The sequence below is a fragment of the Ciconia boyciana genome, chromosome 1 (assembly GCF_034638445.1).
Source record: "Ciconia boyciana chromosome 1, ASM3463844v1, whole genome shotgun sequence".
Lineage (NCBI taxonomy): Eukaryota > Metazoa > Chordata > Aves > Ciconiiformes > Ciconiidae > Ciconia > Ciconia boyciana.
In genome coordinates this window covers 103,902,850-103,925,151 of record NC_132934.1, presented here as the reverse complement: position 1 = coordinate 103,925,151, position 22,302 = coordinate 103,902,850, and the positions used below count along the sequence as shown (strand labels likewise).

General features: G+C 42.2%; 1 protein-coding gene across 3 annotated transcripts in view; it reads right to left on the bottom strand.

Moving 5' to 3' along the window:
• Positions 1-3,864: 3,864 nt before the first annotated feature.
• VGLL3 (vestigial like family member 3) overlaps positions 3,865-22,302 on the bottom strand; it is a 23,055-nt gene continuing 4,617 nt past the window's right edge. For 2 of the 3 annotated variants that reach the window (XM_072885896.1, XM_072885909.1), the window contains exons 2-4: positions 17,029-17,284; positions 11,069-11,569; positions 3,865-4,456 (exon numbers count right to left, since the gene is read on the bottom strand). In XM_072885896.1, coding sequence (XP_072741997.1) covers positions 4,413-4,456; positions 11,069-11,569; positions 17,029-17,284 — 801 coding nt within the window. In that variant the 3' untranslated portion in view covers positions 3,865-4,412. The remainder of the gene's footprint in view (positions 4,457-11,068; positions 11,570-17,028; positions 17,285-22,302) is intronic. The other variant, XM_072885902.1, reaches the window with a different exon arrangement.

Below are 22,302 nucleotides of genomic sequence, written 5' to 3'. Positions count from 1 at the left end.
GGTTTTGAAAGGGTGTTTTTTGTTGAGTTCTTGTTGTTGTTATTTGGTTTTGGTTTTTTACAAGTATGGAAAAATTTCATTCACTCCTGAGGTTACAGAGAATGCAATAAAATGCCTACATTTTCTCAGTCTCAGATGAGATTTAGTGATGACATTCACTTCATTTCCAAAGGACATGCATTTGAAGCACGAGGGTGGAATGGAGGGAACCAGGTATATGTGTGTGTATATATGTTTATATAAATATATATATATACACACACTTAAAGAATTGTGGGAGGAGAGCAAGACATACACAATATCCTGGAAGCAGAAAGGCTGGGTACAGGCAAGTTGATCCTAAGTGCAGGTGGGGGGAAACGTGACACTCCCCTCCTGCAACCTCTGCTCTCTCTGAAGCTGTGATGAGAGATTCATCCTCGAAAGCATGTTTTGAGGCAGAAGTAGACAACTGAGAGAAAACTGCCATTCACTGAAGATCTTCACACTATGAAAGAGGTATCAGATAAACTGATAACTGAGTTTATGAGTCTGGTGAGGAGAGGAATCAGAACAAAGTGCATTTTACTATTGCCAAGCATAGCTTATTCAGCTCTCCAGAAATCAAATCTGCTGGGTGGCCAGTAGCCGCACTATCCTATCATCTTGTTGGAATGGAAATGCCCAGTTGAAACAAACTGGTATCTGCTTTTCAAAAACTTGTGGACAGCTTGAACCCTCCCAGTCTTCAAATGAAGACACAAAAATTGACAGCAGATTTTTCATCATTAATAGGAATAAAATCAAATCCTGGACAACTTTAAGGAGTTTAGTATGTAGATTTTCTTGAAATAAAACAATAATTTTCCTATGTTCTCCCAGAAATAGGGACAGAGTACATCATGTTTTATAAGTCCTCACAAAATGAATCATCCACTTTCTTGGGACAGCATCAGAACTCACCACACACAAAAAGAATGAAACAACTCCTTTAGTAATGCGTTAAGACACATAACTTGTCTGTGACCTGATTTTAAGGGCCTTTTTTTCCTATCTGTGGAAATATGAGCAGTCTTAACATTTCTGTTTCGTTCTCACTGCCATCAGTTCTCCATAACTGCAACGCTGTGAGCAAGCGCTCCCCTCCTCTTTCAAGAACAAAACCATCACAGCATCTGCTTCTCATAAGCACATTTGTGCGTGTGTATAAATGTGCGTGTATGAGAGAGAGAGGGAGAGAGAGAGAAGTAAATCTGCTGAATTTAACTTAAAAGTTTGTCATAGGGAAGGATTTTTTCTTTCCCATCCTTCAAATTGTAGAACATAGAAGTAGGGTTACTGCTATGCACTTGTGCTTTTACTTTCAACTCGCTTGTTACTACAGGGGGTGGTTAGTGACTGAGGAAAAAAAAAGAATTTATTTGACTTTCAAAGTTGATTGACTGGTGCATGAATGGCTACAGACGATAGCAGGTTTTTATTGGCGCTCGTCTCCCAGAGCCTGCAGAGCAATAGAAGTTCCTTCAGCACACTCACAGGTTCAGAAGTGGAAACTGGGCACATAACAGTAGTCCTTGAGGTGGAACAGGCAATAGCTTCACCACATACTCATCCCCAACTCCATAAAACAATCCAGAAAGGGATTCCAGTGCAAACTGTGGGCCTGTTTTTTCCTGTCCCATTCTGCTTTAACATCTATAGGGAACAGGAGGAGCTCCCTCATCATCTGAACTTGCAAAGAGGAAGGCAATGAACTGACTGCCCTTGCTAGACTTTAAACTATATTTCAGGAAGTCAAACACACTACACCTCAAAAAGAAATGCTGCCCTTTCTTGTGCTCCTCCTGCCACCCAAACTATCTAGCCTTGAAGTTCAAAGAGGATACATTGCCGCTTTGCCTTCCAGCTTTGCCAAGTCCAGAAAAAAGAAAAAAAAAAAAGCTTGGATTTTTTTTCCTCCCAGTATTTCTAATACTGTCAGAATTCCTAAGTCAGACATCTTATTCTTGAGATATTTCCTGAACTATACTGTCCTGATAAGAGAGTGAATCGTGGCAGCTGTTACTATGTTCCCTGCCATACAGTTTTCCCATTGCATTACAAATTCATTGATAAATTGAGAAGCTAGCTCCACCAAAGCAGCAATAATATGTAGAACTGTCATGAGAGTGAAATTTATTAAGAGAAAGAAATGCTGATGGACTATAAAGATGAGGAAACCCTCCCCCCCCCATTTAATTCAGCATCCCAACACAGAAACTACCACCCTACTATTTTAAAGTAATATTTAAGCATAGTCCATTCAGCACTTTTACGCTGTGTCAAACTTCAAATCAGCAAGGTACGCACTTAAGGGTCTTGCCAAATTGTGACATAATCCTAATGCCTCCAGTGCAAGCATGTCAAGCCCTCTCACGTGGCAAGGGAGAATGCTCAACACCTCATAGGAGCAAGTTCAAAAAGCCTGGAGAGAAGCAGCAGCGCAGGGAGGGAGGCCTGAACCTCAGAGTGGCATGCACATCCCAACACTCCCCCTCCCCTTTCACACGCAGATCCATGTGGTCTCCACCTGACAAACCTACGTTTACAATGCTCGTTGCCTGAAAATTAAACTGTTTCTTGTCTCAGCCATGTGTTTATGTCTTAGTTTCCATTTAGCTGGTTTGTCTTTCAGATAGGGATGTCTGAAAACAGTGGTAACAGAAATATAAGATGTTATAAGAGCCTTGGGAAATATTACAGAGGGACCCTGGCTGCACAGAGCAGAAAGGCAACATCTCCAAGCAATAGGTGGGAACTGGCAACCCATGCCCCGATCCTGCGCTCAGCCCCACCTAAGCACGTGCTGACACTCACACTGGAGTCACTAGGGGTGGGCATGGGGGCTGACCCAGCTCCAGCCCATGGCAGGACTGGGGCTGTCAAGGGTAATCTTGCAGCCCTTCATTCAGGATTGCATCGTGCTCACCTCAGCTTCACCTAAAGTCCTTATTATGCAAGTCAGACCCAAGGCCCAGGCCAGAACTGGGGTTTCCCAAACACCCTGCAGAGCAGTGTGGCTAGACGTGGCCACGTCGTTTCCAAGTTCAGATTCTTACCCAGACAGCAGCCAAGCCTGAATTTGCGCACACTGAGCACGTACAATTTCTTACGACATTCAAGAGCTGCAGCTGGGGTCTCGTAAGGCTCACAGCAAATCTTAGGCTAGACAAACAGATTTTGAAGTCAACAGCAGTTGAAAATGTCAGCACTTTCCTTGAGGTGCTCAGCAGACAGATCAGGCTAGTTGAAAACATTTTGTTTCCACAAGTCACACATTTTTATAAAACTGACATTTCTTTCCTGACTATTGATGTTATAAGTTACCACCCTTGAAATGGCTTAGCTGAAAGTCCTGCCTTGTGAGTTAAAATAAGAGTATATTGATATTTATGAGCACTATGAGGGCCTGAAACATAACCCACAGGGGACTGTGTTCAACAGCTTCAATGGATCATGGATGAGGCCCAAACTCATGCCTGATTTAAATCCGTAAGAGTATTTGGTCCATTTCGAAAGAATGGATGGGTTGGAAATGCAGTTCCTGTAACCCCAGGCTTTGCTCCATGCTAAAGGTGTTTGCAAGTTTCTGACAATCAACACAGCACAAAGCCACCTTTAGAAGGAAGAAAATAAAAACACCCTTACTAGAATCTAACACCAGCAGGAAAAATATTTGTCTGAAACTTTAGGTGCGAATTACAGTTGCTTAAGCTGGAACAAAAGGACAAAAACATCAAAATCTAGTAATGTGGAAACAAGGAAGGTTTAGCTCTTTAAAAAGAAAGGAAAGATAGACATTTGAGGTAACAAAACAAAAAAACCAAAATGCACAAACACATCACAGACATCTAAAAATAGCATTTTATACATTTTTTGCCAGTGCTTCTCTGAGAGCAAGTTCTTTAAACAGAACTTAACAATTTTACAATTTTTTTAAAAAAAATATGTCATCCTAAAATAGCCCATCAATCCTTACCCAAACTTTCTGTATTTCTACAAAAATAGATGCACAAAGAGCTACAAAATACTGTATTCCTGAAAGGAGGCGCACTGTAGTCAAGGAAGAGTCTTTTTCCTGACAATTGAGACTGTTCATAAAAATATCAAGCTGAACAAAACAAAACACTGTTAAAGGAGCAGAAAGGAGTTAGGTTGCCCAGCTGCAGCAGGCTCAGATGAGGAAAGAAAGAAAAGTTAGGTTTTTGTTTTTTTCCAACACTGTGGGACCCATAAATGGCCTTACAAACAAAAGGCTCAATAGCAAAACCAGAATGGTTGGCTCTTCATCTTCATGTGTGTCCTTTGCCCCATGCAGAAGGAGTCAACAACTGTTATATCGCCCGCCCAGCTGCGCTTACTCCAGCTCTAGCTGGTCTCAGTTTAGCCGAACTTCAGAACCAAGAAGTTTCCTTGCTCTTGTCCTGATGCTGTAGACCTACATTTCAGAAAAGAAAAAAAAAATAATTTAAAATCTGATACAGCTTTTTCCTCCCCCTGCCCAAACAACTGAAGTAAGGATAAACTTTTTTGATTTACAAAAAAGAAAAAAAACCTCACAACTTACCAGCCTAGTGGACTTGTTAGTAACATTGCTATTGCTCCCAATTTTATAGTTTATGTGGGATAAGCTTAAGCCACACTTAAGTTTTAGACTGGCTCAAGCAGTTCAGGAATGCTGATAAAATCCTGTGTGCGCTGCCTTGTTTTGGCCTCATTTGGAGCATGGCATGGCGTGATAAAATCCTCCAGCAAGGTCTGCACAGACAATCCAGTATGCAACAGCATAATTTCTCCTGATAGGCGCCAGCCACAGACCCTACCTCTTTTAGAAAAGGCCTGTGACACTTTAGGATCTCACAGTTTCTATGGCATTCCACCTTACAGAGGAGAGAGGGAAAATGTTCCTGCAGCAAGTAAAAAACTCAAATAATTTCACCTACAGAGTGTCAGATTTTTCGCCAAGAATGGCTAGTGCTTCCACATGGGAAAAATTAATGATTTTCAGCTTGCATTTGTTATGAGTTCCTCTAATATTTTCCTTTATAAAAAGTGAGGACTATCTAATAAATGTGGTGCTATGTTGTGGCTTTAGCATTATAGACTTGGAACCTGTGTTATAATCTGAGATTTCTCTCCTGCAGAGGGATTCAATCTTCACTAGATTTACACCCAACAGGGCGTGTACCTAAAATCCAGACAATAGAGGGGGAGGTGAGGATGAAACTTCCCAAAGAAGATACATTCTTGCTCATTTATAGGGAAAGTAGAAAGGAGAGAGGTGCAGGCGCGTATTTTAAGAGGTAGTAAGGCACTTAGGACCCACTGATTTAAAACCTGCCCCTTGACGTTTTGAGCTAAGCAAATCACATCTCGTGAAATGAAGGTGCACTTCCCACTATAAATCATCATTGCTATATAGACAGCAATGCTCCACTCTGTGTCATACTATATATTGCCCTGCTACATAGTGTACCAAGACCAATGCATCAACTACCTGATCTGCTAAGAATTTAGGGCCAGTTTCATCACTAATGTAAGTAGGTGCAACTCCACACCTCAATGATGTTGCAACCATTGAAGCTCCATGTTCATTTGATCGTTAAGCTGTGAAAATTGACAGATCCATGTGCTAGGCACGGATCTCTCCTTTCCATATCCGATCACATAGTGAAACACAAAAGGAAGATCCCTATGTTTCCAGAAAGCCCAATAGGCATGATGGGTTCAGGTCTGACCACCACCTCCTTCTTTTAGGAGTACAAACAGTTAAATCTTTAATGATGATCAACATCATTTCAGAGTTGAGCTGCAAAGCAATTAACAGTCACATAAAAGATTACAGCATATGGCTCTATCCATGTGAGGATTCCCAAGCAGTGTCCGAACACTTGCGTGTCCAGCAGTGAACAGATAGAGAAAGTAGAGCACACAGGTATAACATGCCAAACCCTGTTCAGGGGCTTTCTGCTCCATTTCACATGCACTTGCACGTATTTCTTTAGATTGGAAAAATTGGGATGTCCCTCAACTAAAGCATGCCTATAAAAACACGTTCAGAGGCCCTTTACTCAATGAGGATGTCTCCTTGTTGCTTAAGAGTTACTTGCTTTCCTGGCAGCGTCATTCACAGGCAGAGTCATCATAAACTGCTGTTAGTTTCCTTCAAAGCTCCCTCAAAGTTAGCGATGACAGTTTTGTGTTATTTTTCCCCTGCTGTTTACAATTTTTTTAAACAAAGACAACAACAACGGAAGAAGAGGGAGTTAGACAACAGAAACCTTTCAGAGTGTAAGGAAGTCATCTAAGTTCACCAGTGGAGCACTAAAGGCCACCAGAAGCAATGGAAGCTGATGAGAAGAGAAACAGGTTACATGGCTCCTAGCAGCTTAAAAAAACCCCCCCACACACACCTGTTTAAGAGGATGTTCACCTGATGGTAGCAACTGGTAGAAGGAGAATAACCAGCTGAACAGACACCTTCCTAGTTAGGTGTCTTTGCAACAAACAGAAATAACTGTAACAAGGAGGTTTAAGGTATAGCTATTAAGTCTAAACAGCCACAGAAAACAATCCAAAAAACCAAAGTTGCCTTAGTTACAGAACTGAACGTGGAACACTTTCCATGCCTTTTCCTCATTATATTCCCATCTCCTTCATGGCAAGGCTATCTGCAGTCCTAACATGTCATCCAAGTGCAACTCTGCTACTAACAAAAGCTTCCACTTGCAGCCTGCTGCAAGACCATTTTGCTCTTAGCAAAGACATCCTCGCTTGCGTTGCATGAGTCAGTATTGCCACACCAGCACAACTCCCTGTCTCTGGGATACCACATTATAGCTAATTGCCACACAAGCAGAATGCAGGTTCTGTGGGAACATCTAAACAAACTTAATGACTTGTGACAAACTCGTGGGGTGTGCGTGAACAGACAACTCTACAGAAGACAGTAGACTGACCACTCAAATTCCGTATTCAATGTGACACACCAACATACAGGCATTTCCAAAAGTGGACTTTCCATAGTGAGCCAGGACTAGAAGATGTTGATTAATTCACCTAAATTTAAAGTTATGCACCTAAATGTGCATAACTTTGCATGATAAAGGATGTACACCTCAATTTTAAGATAGACTTACAGCCCTCAGATACGCCAGAATCCTGCTCTGCTTTTAGTGTGCCGAGGCTACAGTAAGGCTCCTCCAGCACATCTGTCCAACAGCAGGACAGGATATCCTCCTAGGCTCTGCAGTAGCAGGCAAGTTGCTCTGCTCTCCTCCCCACGGGGCTGCCCGCAGACCTGGCAGCTGCCAGCACAGCTGGATCTGACTGACCACCTGAAGTGCCCAGTGTGCAGGGCAGCCTCCCGCCCTGCTCCTGAGGAAAACACTGATGGCTGTAACCATCAGCTCCACTGCAAGACAGCAATTCTCCTCCCCGCCTCCCTGGTCTTCAGTGCTCAACTTGGCTTGCGCACCCTTAACGTAAACACCAGGATTTAGCCCCGACACTGTGGGATTACGGCTGCAGCAATGCTCTCTGTATGTATGCTGTGAACTGCAGTCAAAACTGTTAGGGGCTGATCTTGCTTTGCTTGACATCGGTGGGGCAGGGAATTGTGGTCTAAAGTACAAACATGTTGTGCTTATATCAATGTGTTTATATCAATGCTCGATATAAAAACATATTTTTATATTGAGCATTATAGCTTGGGCACTTCAGCTTTGGAAAGACACTGCATACCAGCAACCACAAACATAACAGGTTTAAATAGATTTTTGATGTAGACTAGCATTTTCTTTAATCCCACTTGTACCAATAAAGCAGCTTCCAAAAGGGTTAATTTGCAGCACACAATGTGAGGATTAAGCCACATTTAATGGGAATCAGGTAGCTAAATCCCTCTTCATCCTCTAAAACAGGACCATGTAAGTTCAAACAGATGTGCAAGACAGATCAATACTTTGTTAGCTCTATGAATGGTGATACGCTGACGTCCCACACAATCTGTTCTGAAACATAAATTCCCAAACTATACTGTGCATGCAAGGGGAACCCCCTCTTAACCTTTGAAGTGATTCAGCATCATCCATTCATGAGATCGAGTATTTGGCTTAGTATGGCAGAGATGCAACAATGTAGCTGGAAGAGGGTAAGATTACAGCCAGCCTGCCCTGATCCCAACACTATCATTCCATATAATTCAGCGTGAGGAATTTTGCAAATGTTTCTGTAATTGCATGTGACAGTAGCACAAGAAATGCGACCCACAGCAAGGGGGGAGGGAGGGATCACTTTCGTATCTGAAGGGTTCTGAAAAGCTATGTCTACATATATACCAAATGAGCTTTTTTTATATAAATCATCTGAAGCTACGGAATCTGATATATTGACAGCTCCACAGGTTGATACCTTTTATTCTCCAGGGACATACGAGCAAGGGCTTCCAGAACTAAAGTTTTCTTGCCACTATGGCCTTACCCTACTCTGGAGAAACCACTTCTACGCTGCAGAAAGCCAGTACTCTCTTCCAGGCCCTTTAGTTTTTAGTCTCTCTGTTGAGGTTGCTGTCTCACATTAGAGTTAAATGTAATGAAATTCTGTGATGTGGAGACTTATGCAGTATAATCCTCCTTTGGAGTGGACATGGAGCAAGAAAAGCTTCACCTGTGCTGGCGAGTGCTGGATGCGACTCGGTGTGGTGCTGCGGCAGCCCCCTCCTCTCCCCGGCAGCACAACACACCTTCCCTGGGATGACACTATTGGAGATGCATGCAAAACACTGGAGCAATTAAGCTCCCTCTTTTTACCATGATCACGCCTTGAATGCCTGTCACCAAAGCATTTGTCTCAAATCTACAAGCTGCAGGCAAGGCTGAAAAGGGAGCTCAGAGCCTTCCTGCCCTTCCCAGCAAGCCTCTGCTTGGAGAGCACAGGAGAGATGAGTGTGCAGGGTAAGAGAGCAAATAATTGTAATGTCACAGGCTACCACTACCTGCTGTGTTTTGTTGCTTGCTCCCTTGTTTCCAAAGCCTTACGTACCAAACTGGGGCTGCCTTATGAGGTTTTGCTGTTGTGTTTCGGTGCGTGGCCATTTTGAATAGTCACAAACAAGTGAGACATTGCTCTGCTGAGATCCTCTGTTCCTGCAAACTAGTCACACATTTCTCCTCTTTCTTTTCCCCCACAGGAACTCATGGACTAAAACCCACACATCAGGCATGGGCCAGAAATGAACAGTTCAGGCCTTCTCCACCGCCTCCCACGCTGAGTAGACAACTACCAGACATGCAAGCCACTGTTAAGCACTGCCAAATCAGGATCCTGATAAAATTAGCATCTCACTGTACCCCTCCATGGGGATTTTCACAAGGAGCAGGCAGCACCAAGCAAAGGCTATATTAGTCCTGTAAGGCAGTGCCAGCACCCATAGCCCTTTTTGAGGTACTGTGCTCCAACAGAAAAGAGAAAAAGCCCCTGGTTTATTATATGTACTACTACCAACAAAGTAGCAGTAGGCCAACCAACTTGCCCAGCACTGAAACAACTCACAGCCTAGTCTGGACTCATGCCTAAACCAGGCAGTGGTTTCTCCTGACTAACAATCCCTTACGCAGTTCTCGGCCCCATCCCCAAAAGGTGAGTCAAATACCAGAGCTCTGGAGCTGGACTGCTGGGGCTACCGTCAGAGCAGGGGGCTCATCCCCTCTACCCGCGGCAGTGACAGTTTGCTCACGCTTCAGAGAAGGAAGCTCATTCCCATTATGGAGTTTGTCAGAAAGGCAAAACTTGAGATCCCAGTCTTGTCAGATTATCATTTTATACCCAAAAGCACAAAATGTAATTCCTCTTGTATCATTGGCATGGCTGGAAATGTTATTAATAGATATAAAATCGTCCAGTGTTAAAAATCCTATTATGCTTTTTCTTAATTTCTTGAGGCAGCAAGTGGCATGGTATTTAGAAGGGATAATTGGTTCCCAGTTGCTATTCAGGGAAGAGAGAGAGATTTGTGTTAGGTTAGCTCAGTTATAATCGGTTTCATATTATTTCATATTTAAGAAAAAGCATTTTTTTCTCCACCAATTCTTTGTTGCCCTGCACACTGATCAAAGCAAGGAAGTGCTTCTCACACACTGAATCAGTTAGCTAGAGCTATCAAGACGACAGACAAACAGATACCTTAAGGAAAAAGGGAAAGAGATGCAAACCTAGTGTTTCCTTAATAAATAGCATAATGTGTTTAAGAAGTACTAATCTGCAAGGATTGCTGCTGGTCAGATAAATACCAAGCAGAAAAAGGAGACCTCAATAGTGCATACGAGCTCCAGGATGGATGTGCTGGAAACTGTTAGTCACCCATCACCTGATCACAAGCAACGATGAACAGCGAGGGCTGCTAGACTGCTCCTAACACTGAGATGAGGGCCTGCCAGTCAAAGCTCACAGATGCAGATGCAGTTTATGGAGGCTGTCCTATGGCTACAGACCCTGCAGTAAAATGAATCTAATTCACAGACCTCTGCCTAGGCCCTACAGAAAGAAGTTTAGTTTGATCGCGAGCACAGCTCAACCAGCATCTCTACTGTCCATGTGACACCTGGATACTACACAGGAAGGAAATGCTGTTCTGTTCCAATTTAGATGAGTAAGATGCAATCCTCATGTACTGACAAGTTATTAGTTCAGTCCTCATTGGAGCTATATTTTGGTGAATGCACATATGAACTAGCTGAATAAGCTGGAAGCTTCCACATGGAAGTTTAATTAACCATTTCCCACAAGATTTAAACCAAAAAATGCATATCATGTCACAACTCATTTGGCTTGAATGGGACCAAGGCAGACAAAGGTCTCTCAGCAAAAGGCAGTGAGAGTTGGATGTTTCACAGCTCATCTGCCCTGACAGCAATTTCAGGAGGGATTCCCACCTGGAAATATATTTGGAGAAGGCTCTGAGAACAAGCCCTGCTTCAGCTGCAGGGATTCCACTTCTTTGCTCAAATTCTTCCTGCTAAAACAAGTCACAGACACAATCAAACCATCTTACCTGTGTCAAACCCAAAACTTGGCACAATGTCCACCGTTCCGTGAAAGGCTCCAGCCCATGCTGAGGTAGCGCTGGTGACAGCAGCGGGATCTGTCTTTGTCATATCACACTGGGGAGCAGGAATCCTGGCTGCGCGGACTGAAGGCATCAGCAGGGACCCATACCGGGGGTCGCGGTGCGAGCTGGGATGGTGATGGTGCATGTGTGGATGAGGGTGATGACGATGCATGTACACGTCATGCATGTGTGCATACGAAGGGCTCACCTGAGATGCTAAAGGATAATGCCAGGATTCAGATGCAGCAGGGGGAGGAGCTGGGGCAGTCTGATGAAGGCTGTGTCCTGGCCAGCTGCTGGGATCTGGTGTTGGGAAGGTGCCTGGTGCAGTAACGGGGAAATCGGGGTGTACTCCACTTAAGCATGGTGGAGGGGGAGGCTGATAAGAACTGGTCCAAAATGAAGTTGGGAAACTGCTCCTTTGGCTTGAAATTGTTGAGCTTTCTAGTAGAGAAGAGAGAAATGAAGTATGACTGAAGCTGAACAACGAATTTAATGACAAAAACCCCACAATGATTTTCTACTCTATGAAATTTGTAACACTGAACTCAAGCTTCCTCAGCAATTACAGAATCACAGGACAGTTGAGGCAGGAGGGGACCTCCTGAGATCATCTAGTCCAACCCCCCTGCTCAAGTGGGGTCACCTGGAGCAAGTTGTCCAGGTCCACGTCCAGTCAGATTTTGACTGAGATCCAAATTCCACAGCCTCTCTGGGCAACCTGTTCTAGTGTTTAGCCACTCTCAATTTAATTTAAAAAAAAAAAAAAAAAAAAAAAAAAAGTGTTTTCTTGAGTTCAGATGGAATTTCCTGTTTTCTAATTCGTGCCTATCACCTCTTGTCCTGTCAGCGAGCATTGCTGAGGAGACCCTGGCTCCCCCATCTTCATTCCCTCCCATCAGGTATTTACACATATTGATACGATCCCCCGAGAAGACTTCTTTTCTCCAGGCTGAAGAGTCGCAGCTCTCTCAGGATCCTGGTACAGGAATTATGAGGAGAGCCTAACTCCTGACCAGACCAGATCATTTAGAAAGGTAGCTGTTGTGGCTGTAAATGCTTCTGTGTACAGAGAACCAGGTCACACTGCAGAATGTGAGACATTTGGCTAAAGGAAGAATACCAGATCTTCTCAAACTAATTGCATGCTTGATGGGATAAAGATCGTAGCTAACGCATCTGACGTTAGTCCCTTACAGAATATATCACGCTGCTCTGTACCCAATAGGATCAGAAAAGCAGAATCATCCGTGTAACAGAAATAACTTTTTGTCAGAAATGAAATACTCGCTGCTTCTTACAGCTAGGGCTCAACTTATATTTAAATGGATTCCAATACCTCTACATTATGATATCACATTCTAAAAATTCCTCTTTTGAAGGAGCGGTTAGCGTTTTCTATGTGTAGGAAAGTATTGGCATCTCCATTCTCACAATGCTCTTGCCAGGTCATGTTTGAAAGTACTGCTTCATGTAATATGTCTCAGCTCAAACGGGTTTTTTTGGTCAAAGATGGAAATATAAAAATATAGGACTTTACCTCTGATGAAAGAACAGTCATAAAAATAGCCTATGGAGAAATAAAGCCAGGGAAGTTTAATATTTGATGAGGCGAGGAATCCTCTATTCCTCATATAACATTTACAAAAATATATTTTATTTTAAATTACCTTTTGTTTTGCTTTGTTTAACAAGCAACTGGAATGAGACTTGGGTGAAGACACAATTGAGAACAAACAGATTCTTCAAATGCTCCTGCCTCTGAACTTTGCTTACACAAAAATGTTTTGGAAACAAAAACTGTAAAAGTGTTTTCTGACTGCATCACTAGGACACTTATGTTTCTGTTTTAAAATCCATTAAAATCATAGAAATTTTTTCCACACATCAATTGGCTTTGATTTAGGCAGTTTATTGAGCCTGATTAACTTTCGATATTGGAAATAAACTTTGCAAATGTACTATGGACAAACATAGAGAACTTCTCTTTGTGCCAAACTGCTTCAGAGGCTGCAAGCTTATCTAGCAGACTCTACTCCAACATGGTATCTAGCAGACTGTACTCCAACATGGCTTTCTTCAAAAGGTTGCTTCTTTTTTTAGCAACGAATTTCTATTGTAATTCATGCTAGAAGACTGGAGAGAGCTTCAAGCATGTAACAGAAGCCTCAGCATCCCTCTGAAATTGGTATTGTTCCTTGTTTGTAAATTGTTCCTTGTTACAAGGGATTAGGCTGAGGTGGAGAGTGCATGTGGCTTACAATGTTGGCAGCAGGGCTGACAAAAAAAAGCAAAAACAAGCTTCTTCATGTCCAGTCTGTTATTTGCCTCACTGCTTAACAGAGGAGCACAGCTTGACAATGTATTGCCAGTATTCTGGAAAATTAATCTCTGTAATCGAGAGTTTTTGGAAACTATCTGGCTGTTATCTGCATGGAAAAGCCCTAAATCCAAACCATCTCACTTCAAAAAAGCACAGAAAACCACAAAGCATCTGCAGGACAACTTTAATAGCAGGAGAGAGCACTTTAAACCACTGGATTTGCCAATATGAATTCATCCCAGATTGCATACCAGCTTGGCTTTACCAATCATGCAGAAGGTCTAGGCCACAGAAAAGATGTTTGGTCATCTCCATTTTTCATTTCTCAAAGCCATTACCACTGTCAGAAACTGTCATGGATTAGCCCCCACCAAGACACCACTGAGTGTAGCTGCAGAGGCCAACCTCACTGGTCAAGGTCAAGTCACGTTACTGGAGATACAGGGTCCATCCAGGTTATATGAACATGCAAGAAAACTTCATCCACCCTGAGTGCTCACAGAGGATGCTACTAAATATTAAGTGTGCAGCAACCCCATCAACAAGAACCATCTTTGTGTTGAACCACAACCCCCAACCACCACACATTTCCACGGTGTTTGAAGGGTCTCCTTTCCTTCCCACCTTTAAAACAGCGAGCACAACCAATTATCTTTACAGATACCATCACGTCAGATACCTGGCCTCTACAGGACATTGCAATGGAGAAACAGCCATTGCAGCACTGTCCTTGAGAAGGAAAAAAAATAAATAATCTGAGTAGCCTCCACGGGCTTTCAGGAGCAGGGAAGGAGGCATTTAACAAAAATTGTCTGCCAGGAAAGATACTACAGTTACCACAATTTCCTATTCTAAGTACAGAGAGGCAGGGAGATGGCAACATGTCAGTTACCACGAAGTGGTGACTAATGCAAATGTTCATGGTGGCTGGCCAACACGCACTGAAAATATGCCAAAGTACACATGCTGTAAAGAAGACAATGTATGGAATTTTCTGTACTACAACATTACTTCTCAGTTAAGGCAGGAAGAAAAAAAAACACCCACAAAACACAAGAAAGAAAAAACCCCAACACTTTCAGCTAGGGAAAACATGTTGATAAAAATACCATTAAGGTAACATTAGTTTCAAGGTATCATTAGTTTCATTAGTCCCTGCAAAAGATTTCAGGTAGCTACACCTATGACTGAATATTCAAAGTCCATGTTACCGGATCCTGTTGTAGGGAACTATATTTTATAAAAAGTCAGTTTTGAAGTTAATTTTAGCCTAAACTGATCAAGATGAAAACTTGCTCTTTTCAGGACAACAGGTTCTATTTTCTATACATAAGCAAAATCTCTCCTAGAAACAAAAAAACTCACAATATCACTTTAATGATGAAATTACAGTTTGCTCGTCCATCAGGACACTAAAAATATCCACAACAAGATGAAAAAAAAAGCAGAAAACATTACTAAACTCTCCTTTCAAGTAAAGGAGAAATAACGCAGTGAGCTGAGTAGCCAGTTCATGCCCACACACTTTTCATTTAAATCTGTACCTTCCAAAACAGTTATTGCAAACACAAAGGCTTTTATTTATTTATTTATCTATCTTTGAGTAATTTATTGACAAAGATTCTGACTACCCATGAAGGTTATTTATAAAAGATCTTCAAGCTAAGGATATTTTAACTTCTTTAGGTAATGGGATACAAACTGACATCCATTTGCTGTAACTGAGCATCTCTGACAACTGTGCATGAACCAGAAGACCAAGGTGTTAGCATCGCTCCTTCCCCACTTTTTTCAAGCAGGCATGTTTCAGAAACTCACTTGGGCCTGACAAAACTCTTGTGAGCTTCTCTTCTCTGGAGAAGCAAATACCCTCAGCTTTCTCAGCGTCCACAGCGCAGAACCAAGCAGCCCTGCCCAGCAGCCTCTCCGGGGATTTTCATACCACTTCAGCAGGTGCAGTGATGGCAGAGGGCATATCCCCTTACTTTATCCCCAGAAGACTTTCAGGACACGCAGACCTCTGTTCCCTGCCGACTGCAAGGGGCACGCTGGGTCAGGAGGCAGCATGGCTGCAGAACCCTTATGCCAGGCCACCCTGTCCCCTGCAGAGCCCTCTGGGGAGGGCTGTGCAACCATGGGGAGAGCCAGGGAAAAACAGCAGGGTATGTCTGAGGCCAAAGCGAAGACACGCAACCCCACCCATGGTATGTCTCCAAGCTCAGTAAAGAGGGCTTGCTGTAGGCTTGGGGTCTCTGGGGACTGCCTTGATCCCATCTCTAAAACATTTATAGCCTGTCTGGGCCATTTATAAATGCTCCAGTCTCCTTTTTAGTAAGCATAGGTTCAATCCTGCTCTCAGTCGAGTCAACGGAAAATTTCCCATTAACATTAATGGTCCCGGCTCAAGCCATAAATTCCTCTAGCTCCCTAGCCACTTGTGCTGACCTTTGCTTAAACTTCCTCGGATTTGTCATCATCCTTCTGGAAAGCAAGTCCTTCTGTGCTATTTTTCTCTTACAGCAGTTTCTAAAAATCCCATCTCTCTCTATTACCTGTGACTTTTATCAATACGCTCTCACCCTAACATCGCTGATTATGAACACCACCACTCCTACAAGGATCCTCACGGTATCTCTCTCACTCAACCCGATGCAAGGCCATTGCTCACAACACTTAGTTCGCAGCCCTTTGCCAGTCCACATAAGGACATGGTCCGAACTAGTGCAGCTGTGGATCTGAAAAACTACCCAGACTGCCACATTCAACAAAATGTAAATAGCATCTTACCGGCACGCTTTCTCCAGCCACCAATTTTGAAATCTTATCCGTAAGGTCTGCCTAGTTTATCTGGCAAGATCTGCTCTTTGTTACGTTGATCATGCTTATATGCATTACAAGACATAAGTGGTATGGCAGTACGCAAATGCCTCACAGCACCGACGTGTCTACTCCCTGCTCAGAAGCAGAGTAACATCGTCCTCATTTTAGACATGGGAAGCGAGCAGCGCCGGATGTATCTCCCCCGTGAGCTCTGCCCGTGGGCAGGCTGCAACGCACCACACACGGCTGCAGCCATGTGGGCCAGGGCTTGCACCCAAGCCTGTTCCAGCCTGTGCTGGCTCCTCCCTACCTGGAAAGCAGCCGTAGACGAATCTTAATCACCTGGCAAAGTCACCCGAGAAGGCTGCATGGGTCTCCCCATGTCCAAGGCCAGCATCCTGAACAGCTTTGCTCTTGCCTCACAGGCCAAGTTTCACATTTGGAGCTTAAAAATAAGCCTCCAACCTTGCAGCAGATGTTTGTGAAGCCACATGAGCTCTGCCCCGTTCTTTCCAGGCCTCAGCGGAGCCGCAGGCTATGGCAAGAGGGAGATGCCTGCTTCTTCCATGCCTATGGCGCCTCTTCCCTCCTTTAACACTTCAGATCACTCAACCCCAAGAAGCAACTCGGTTCTTTCAAATTTGAGGGGGATTTTCCCACCTCCACAGAGGAGCAAAATTTCAGCTGCAATGCAATATGCGTTACCGTGACACAGACCGAGTAAGCCACACCACAGAGAGCAAGTTACTGCTCCTCTTACCTCTCCACAGGGGACTTAGCCCTGCCTTGCTCTTGGTAAGGGCAGTTTCTGGACTGAAGCTATTAGCTTGGCTCAAAGCTCTTGAGAAGTGTTCATCCACTACTGAACCAATGTCTCCCTGGAAGTAAGTGAAAAGGACGCAGCGAGAGTTAAGGTACTCCATCTCAGCAGGCTGGTCTTTCTCATCCTCCTCTTGCTTGCTGGGAAGGGTCACTTCCAGAGACTCCTGCATCTTGTTGTATACAGCTAACTTCTTCTGGGATTGAAAACAAAACAAACAAGAGATGTATCACTGATGGCATTCAGCGCAAGCTCAACATCTGGTTTCCTTAAAGAAAAATAACTGAATACATTGAATATTCATTTCATAATTACAGTTGCAATACAGGGATATTTCACACCGACATTTCACAAAGAAGAGATTACCAGCGCCACTTAGAGTTTTTATTCCTCACACACAGATGGACCTGCTTCTCAGGCACATTTCACAACCACAATTTAAGGGCAGCGGCTTTCACTGAATACCTTCAAAAGAAAACAGACAGGCTCTAACAATTCACTCTGACTCCCACCTGGAAAGGATATTCAATTCAGTAAAGGCTACAGAGGTCGAGTCCAGCCCTACAGAAGGGTGGCCAGAGACACAACGTCTGCATGTCACCCATCTAGCTGAACACGCACCAGGTTGTGCCGGCCGCGCTCCCCCAGCCGAGAGCGCACGGCCCTCCGGACTTCCCACATCTACTCGTTGCTGAAGGCGTAAAGATGGGAGAATTTGGTGCTTCCTGAAAAATTTTCCACTGTATTATCAAAGTCCACAAAATACATAAATTCTCACTCACTGCCAAGAAAATTTTTATCATAGGAAGCTATACCTTAGGATGGTGAGTAGGGTTGGGGGGGGAGGCGGGGGTGCGGTTTGAGGGGGGGGGGTTTGTTTGTTTGGTTTGGGGTGGTTTGTTGTTGTTGTTTTGGGGTTGGGGTGTGAGTTTTTTGCCCCTTTTCCTTTTTTCTTTTTGGTTTTTAAACACCAGCTTCTGGAAAAAAGGACAAAAATTCAAGTCATAAAAAATTAAACATGTGATCTGGGGGAAGAGCGGGATTGACAAGTCTGCAAACACATGCAAAAAAATCCATCCTAAACCAAAAACACAGAGAAGCATATAAAAAAAATAAAACCCGCACAAGCCATCTGTGAATGGCTATTTCAGAATCTTCTCTCTCTCTCAAATCAAACCTAAATGTCAAAATAAATGTGTGTGAAGATCCATTTTGCATGGAACATATTTTTCAGATGTTCCACTTTACAACTGTTTTCACAGAAGAAATATCTCCCCACAACAGTCAAGCTGCAGGAATCATAGCTTTTAGCTAGCCAGCCATTTCCACAGCTGACTTTACACACAAGCAGCTTCGGGAACCCAAAAACAACTACAGCACATATGTAGAAGTATTTCATAGCTTTTCTATAGAATTACAGTTTGACTTATCTTTTATGGTTTGCTTGGCAACACTTTAGCACCATCAGAATCTCTTTAAGTTTATGGCTTTTTTTCCCTTTTTTTCCGAAGTTGTTCTAAAGAAAAAGTTAAACAACTACATAATCTATAAAGTTCCATTTATACAATAAATAGGCTTGTCCGATTTAGAAATAATTGAAAGTCATTTTCCAATCTTGTATACCATCAATACATTTACATTCGGTGCTTTCTAAAATCATATAAGGTGATACAAATTCTCTCATTGTGATATAAAATAGATACTCCGGGGCTAATTTTTAATTATGAATGGTTATGAAAAAAATTAATTGTAAGAAAGAACTATCAACAAGTGGAACTAAAACCTATAATACTAAAAGCTCATAGAAATTAAGCATTGTGTCTGACATTACAGTAGGTTAACTGATAAACATAGAACAGCTCAGTAATACCTTTAATTCTGATGCTGTTATACAAACTGTAATGAGGGATGTAAGTAATTTTGTTTTACAGTTTGGGATATGTAGACAATGGTCTGGAATTTAAGCAAATCTGTGCTTCACAAAGCAAGTTATACTGTGGCTCTGCTTAGCACAATATTACTCATTTAGACATACGGTTTTATCCCCAAATCCTATAATATATAAAGAAAAATGGTGGGATTCACTTTAAAAAAAGAAAGAACCAAAGATGGAATCAGCAAATTAAAACAGTTTTATTAGAAACTAATTGCTAAAAGGAAACACAGTCTGAAGCTCTGAAACTATTTTTGCAAATGCAGAATTTGGGGTGATCTACACTGTTTTGTAAATACTTTGTGCCTTCTGTAAACAAACAAAGAAAAAGTCTCCTAATACTTGTCCCTGAAATGCTTACTAAGATATCACTCATAGTGAGCTTCATGGGTTTGCCTCAGTAATCACGGAACAATGAGACCTTAGTAAGACAGAAATGGTTATAACAATATTGCATATACAGGAGATATATGCATTAGAAATCTGTAACACATCTACCTCAGTGACTTGATCATTCTTAAAGGTGCTCCATAACCCAAATCCTCTTAAAAATACAAGACAAGTGGTTGGGGAGAATGTTTTTTTCAGTTTTGGTTTTGGTTGGGTTTTGGTTTTTATGTAGAGACAAAGTATGAAAGAGATCCTTTATAGAAGTCTAAATAGATATTGATATATTACAACATCTCAGGCGCAGTTTATGTGCCAGACCTTGAATACATGCAACACATTTAAAAGTTGACTTCTATCATTATAGGTACGCTATTTGTATTTATACTGTAAGTAAGCAAATACATATACAAGCACGCAATTATATACAGAAACACATCATTTAGTATAGCCCCTGGCTTGACTTGGTTATCAGGAAGGAAGTCTTTCAATGTTCCTATATAGAGACTGGAGCTCAGGAAATTAAAACTTATCTCCAGAGTCGCTTCTCTGTGCAGGAATGTTCTCCCTTCCACAGCCTAAGAATCTAATTCATTTTCCATTTCAACTCTCTTCCCTCCCCTCCAGTCCATCGGCAGTCATTACAAGATATTCTGAGCACTCGTCAGTTTTGAAAATACCAAATCTGACTTCTTTTTTTTTTTTTATGTAAAAGAAAAGATGGTAGTACTGATGGACAAGTACAAGTCATTGTGTACAGACTGAAGTTATTTACAGTGAAAAAGCTGTATTTTGTGGTGAGTTCTTTTGCAAAGGATGACAGTTCTAAATTAAAATATTTTTCAAAACTGCATCAAGCCTGTGATCAGATACAGATCTACTTAATTTGTATTTCAGGAAGAAATTATCAGCCTGTAATTACAGGACTCTAAGTAAGAGAATACAGCGAGATAAAGTGACTCAAGAAGTTTTCCTTACATGCAACGTGTATACATCCTTTCCATTGTACATGTCCTTTAATAATGTTTTTTCTCCCTCTAACTCCCTTAAAATACCCTGCCTGCACACAAATTCTGTCTTACTTGTTCTGACCTTAACAGCAATCTTCTCATAGCATTTCTGACTGCCCTTGTGTGAGTGGAAAAGTATGCAAGATCATCAACTGCTAAATGAATTTGTCCCACCATCATGGGAGAGAGGAGGGAGGATAAAACAAAACAAACAAAAAAACCAGGTTAGGTTTCTGATAACTAATCTAGGCTAACCCAGTTTCATGTGTACTTTTTTCCTACAAACAGTTCTGGGATATATTTAAGCAGCCAACAGCATCTGTAACATCTTTACAAAGTGTGTTTTCTGATCAAACACAATGTTATTTCTTTCCTATGTTCAGGTCTCCAATACTTTCATATATTCATGAATTTCACCTCTCTCTTCCTTAAAAACTGGAGACTGAGAGTAAGCAGCCTCTGAAAAACAAAACAAACCAAACCCACAAAATCTCATCTTGGCCAAGACCCAGAATACAAAATTAAAAGTCAGCTGAGCGTACTGGGAAATAGGGAAATCCAATGCCTATAGCACCTGATGCCATCTTAGAGAGTAGACCCAAGTTCATGGCTGGATGAATGGTACAACCTCCAGGTAAATAGTGCTGTACAGCATGAATTCAGCTTAAACCAACGTTATTTTTGTTATTGCATACGTTCACAAACAAGCTCTTCCAAAGATAATTTAAACTCTTACTGCAAGTTGTTTAACAAAAGGAAACTAAAGGTCAATAGCAAATCACCACTAATACAGCAATATTAAAGAGAAGGTTTATACTGGATAAGCATCATCCTGTCTTCTAGAGGAAGAATGACCACTTTTAGATCAAGAAAGCATGTAGTCCAAAATCTCACAAAAAAACCCCGTCTTGAAGATGCCTGTTATTTTCTGATATACCCTATCCAGAACCAGGCAAAATGGTTCTCATGCAGTGAAATTCTGGCCACATGAAAATCAATGGAAAAAGTCCAACTGACTTCAAGGGTCCCGGATCTCACCCAGGGTGTCTGGTAAAAATGTCAGAACATTCCTCTCCGCAAATTGAAAAAAATTCACTTCCAGCTGAAACCAGCTAGTAGGCAACAAAACAGAAAAACAACCGAGCACAGTGGAGAACAGAGAAAGTTTTAGTTTAGCCAAGTTTGAATCAAAAATTCAGGCCAGCTCTTATTTTACATATAAGCTGGTTGCCTATTCCTACAACTTATTATCTCCATACATGCCATCATACAGCATATGGTCCTTTATGTTCCCAGGCATGAAAGTCTGGTGTGCCTGTGGCCACCTGTTACAGATTTTCCATTATGAGAGAAAGAACAGGAACCAAAAATAAAGAATAACTACACTGAGGAAACACTATATGACCCTATCCTGAGAAAAAGGCTGTCATTTGACATAAGCTTCTGAGAAGGAATTTCAGCAACAAACTCCAGGCAAATAATGGACAGTCTTCCATTTGTGGAGCTGTCTGCCACGCGGGCTCCTACTGATAACACAGAAAGTATTCAAGGAAGAAGACAATTTCAAGCAATCAGAGCATGGAATGCTGGGCCTGAAAGCGGTATTTACGGCATGCCCTGAAAACATGAAATGCTAACTTCTGCCCTCGCAAATGAGCAAGCCAAGACCAAAGCCACATGCTCGCTTTCAGGTGAGCCACTGGATTTGCAGCAGTAGAGCCTGGAGCTCCTGCTGTCACCTGCTGATGGAGGAAAGTGGCAGAAAAAGAATAAATTTATACATCTTTTGCTGTACATCTAAACAGAGGTGTACCATTAAAGTCTAAAGCTCTATTTTTATGTAGATAGAGGAAGATCAAATAGAATTTGGTTCCAATCAGAACA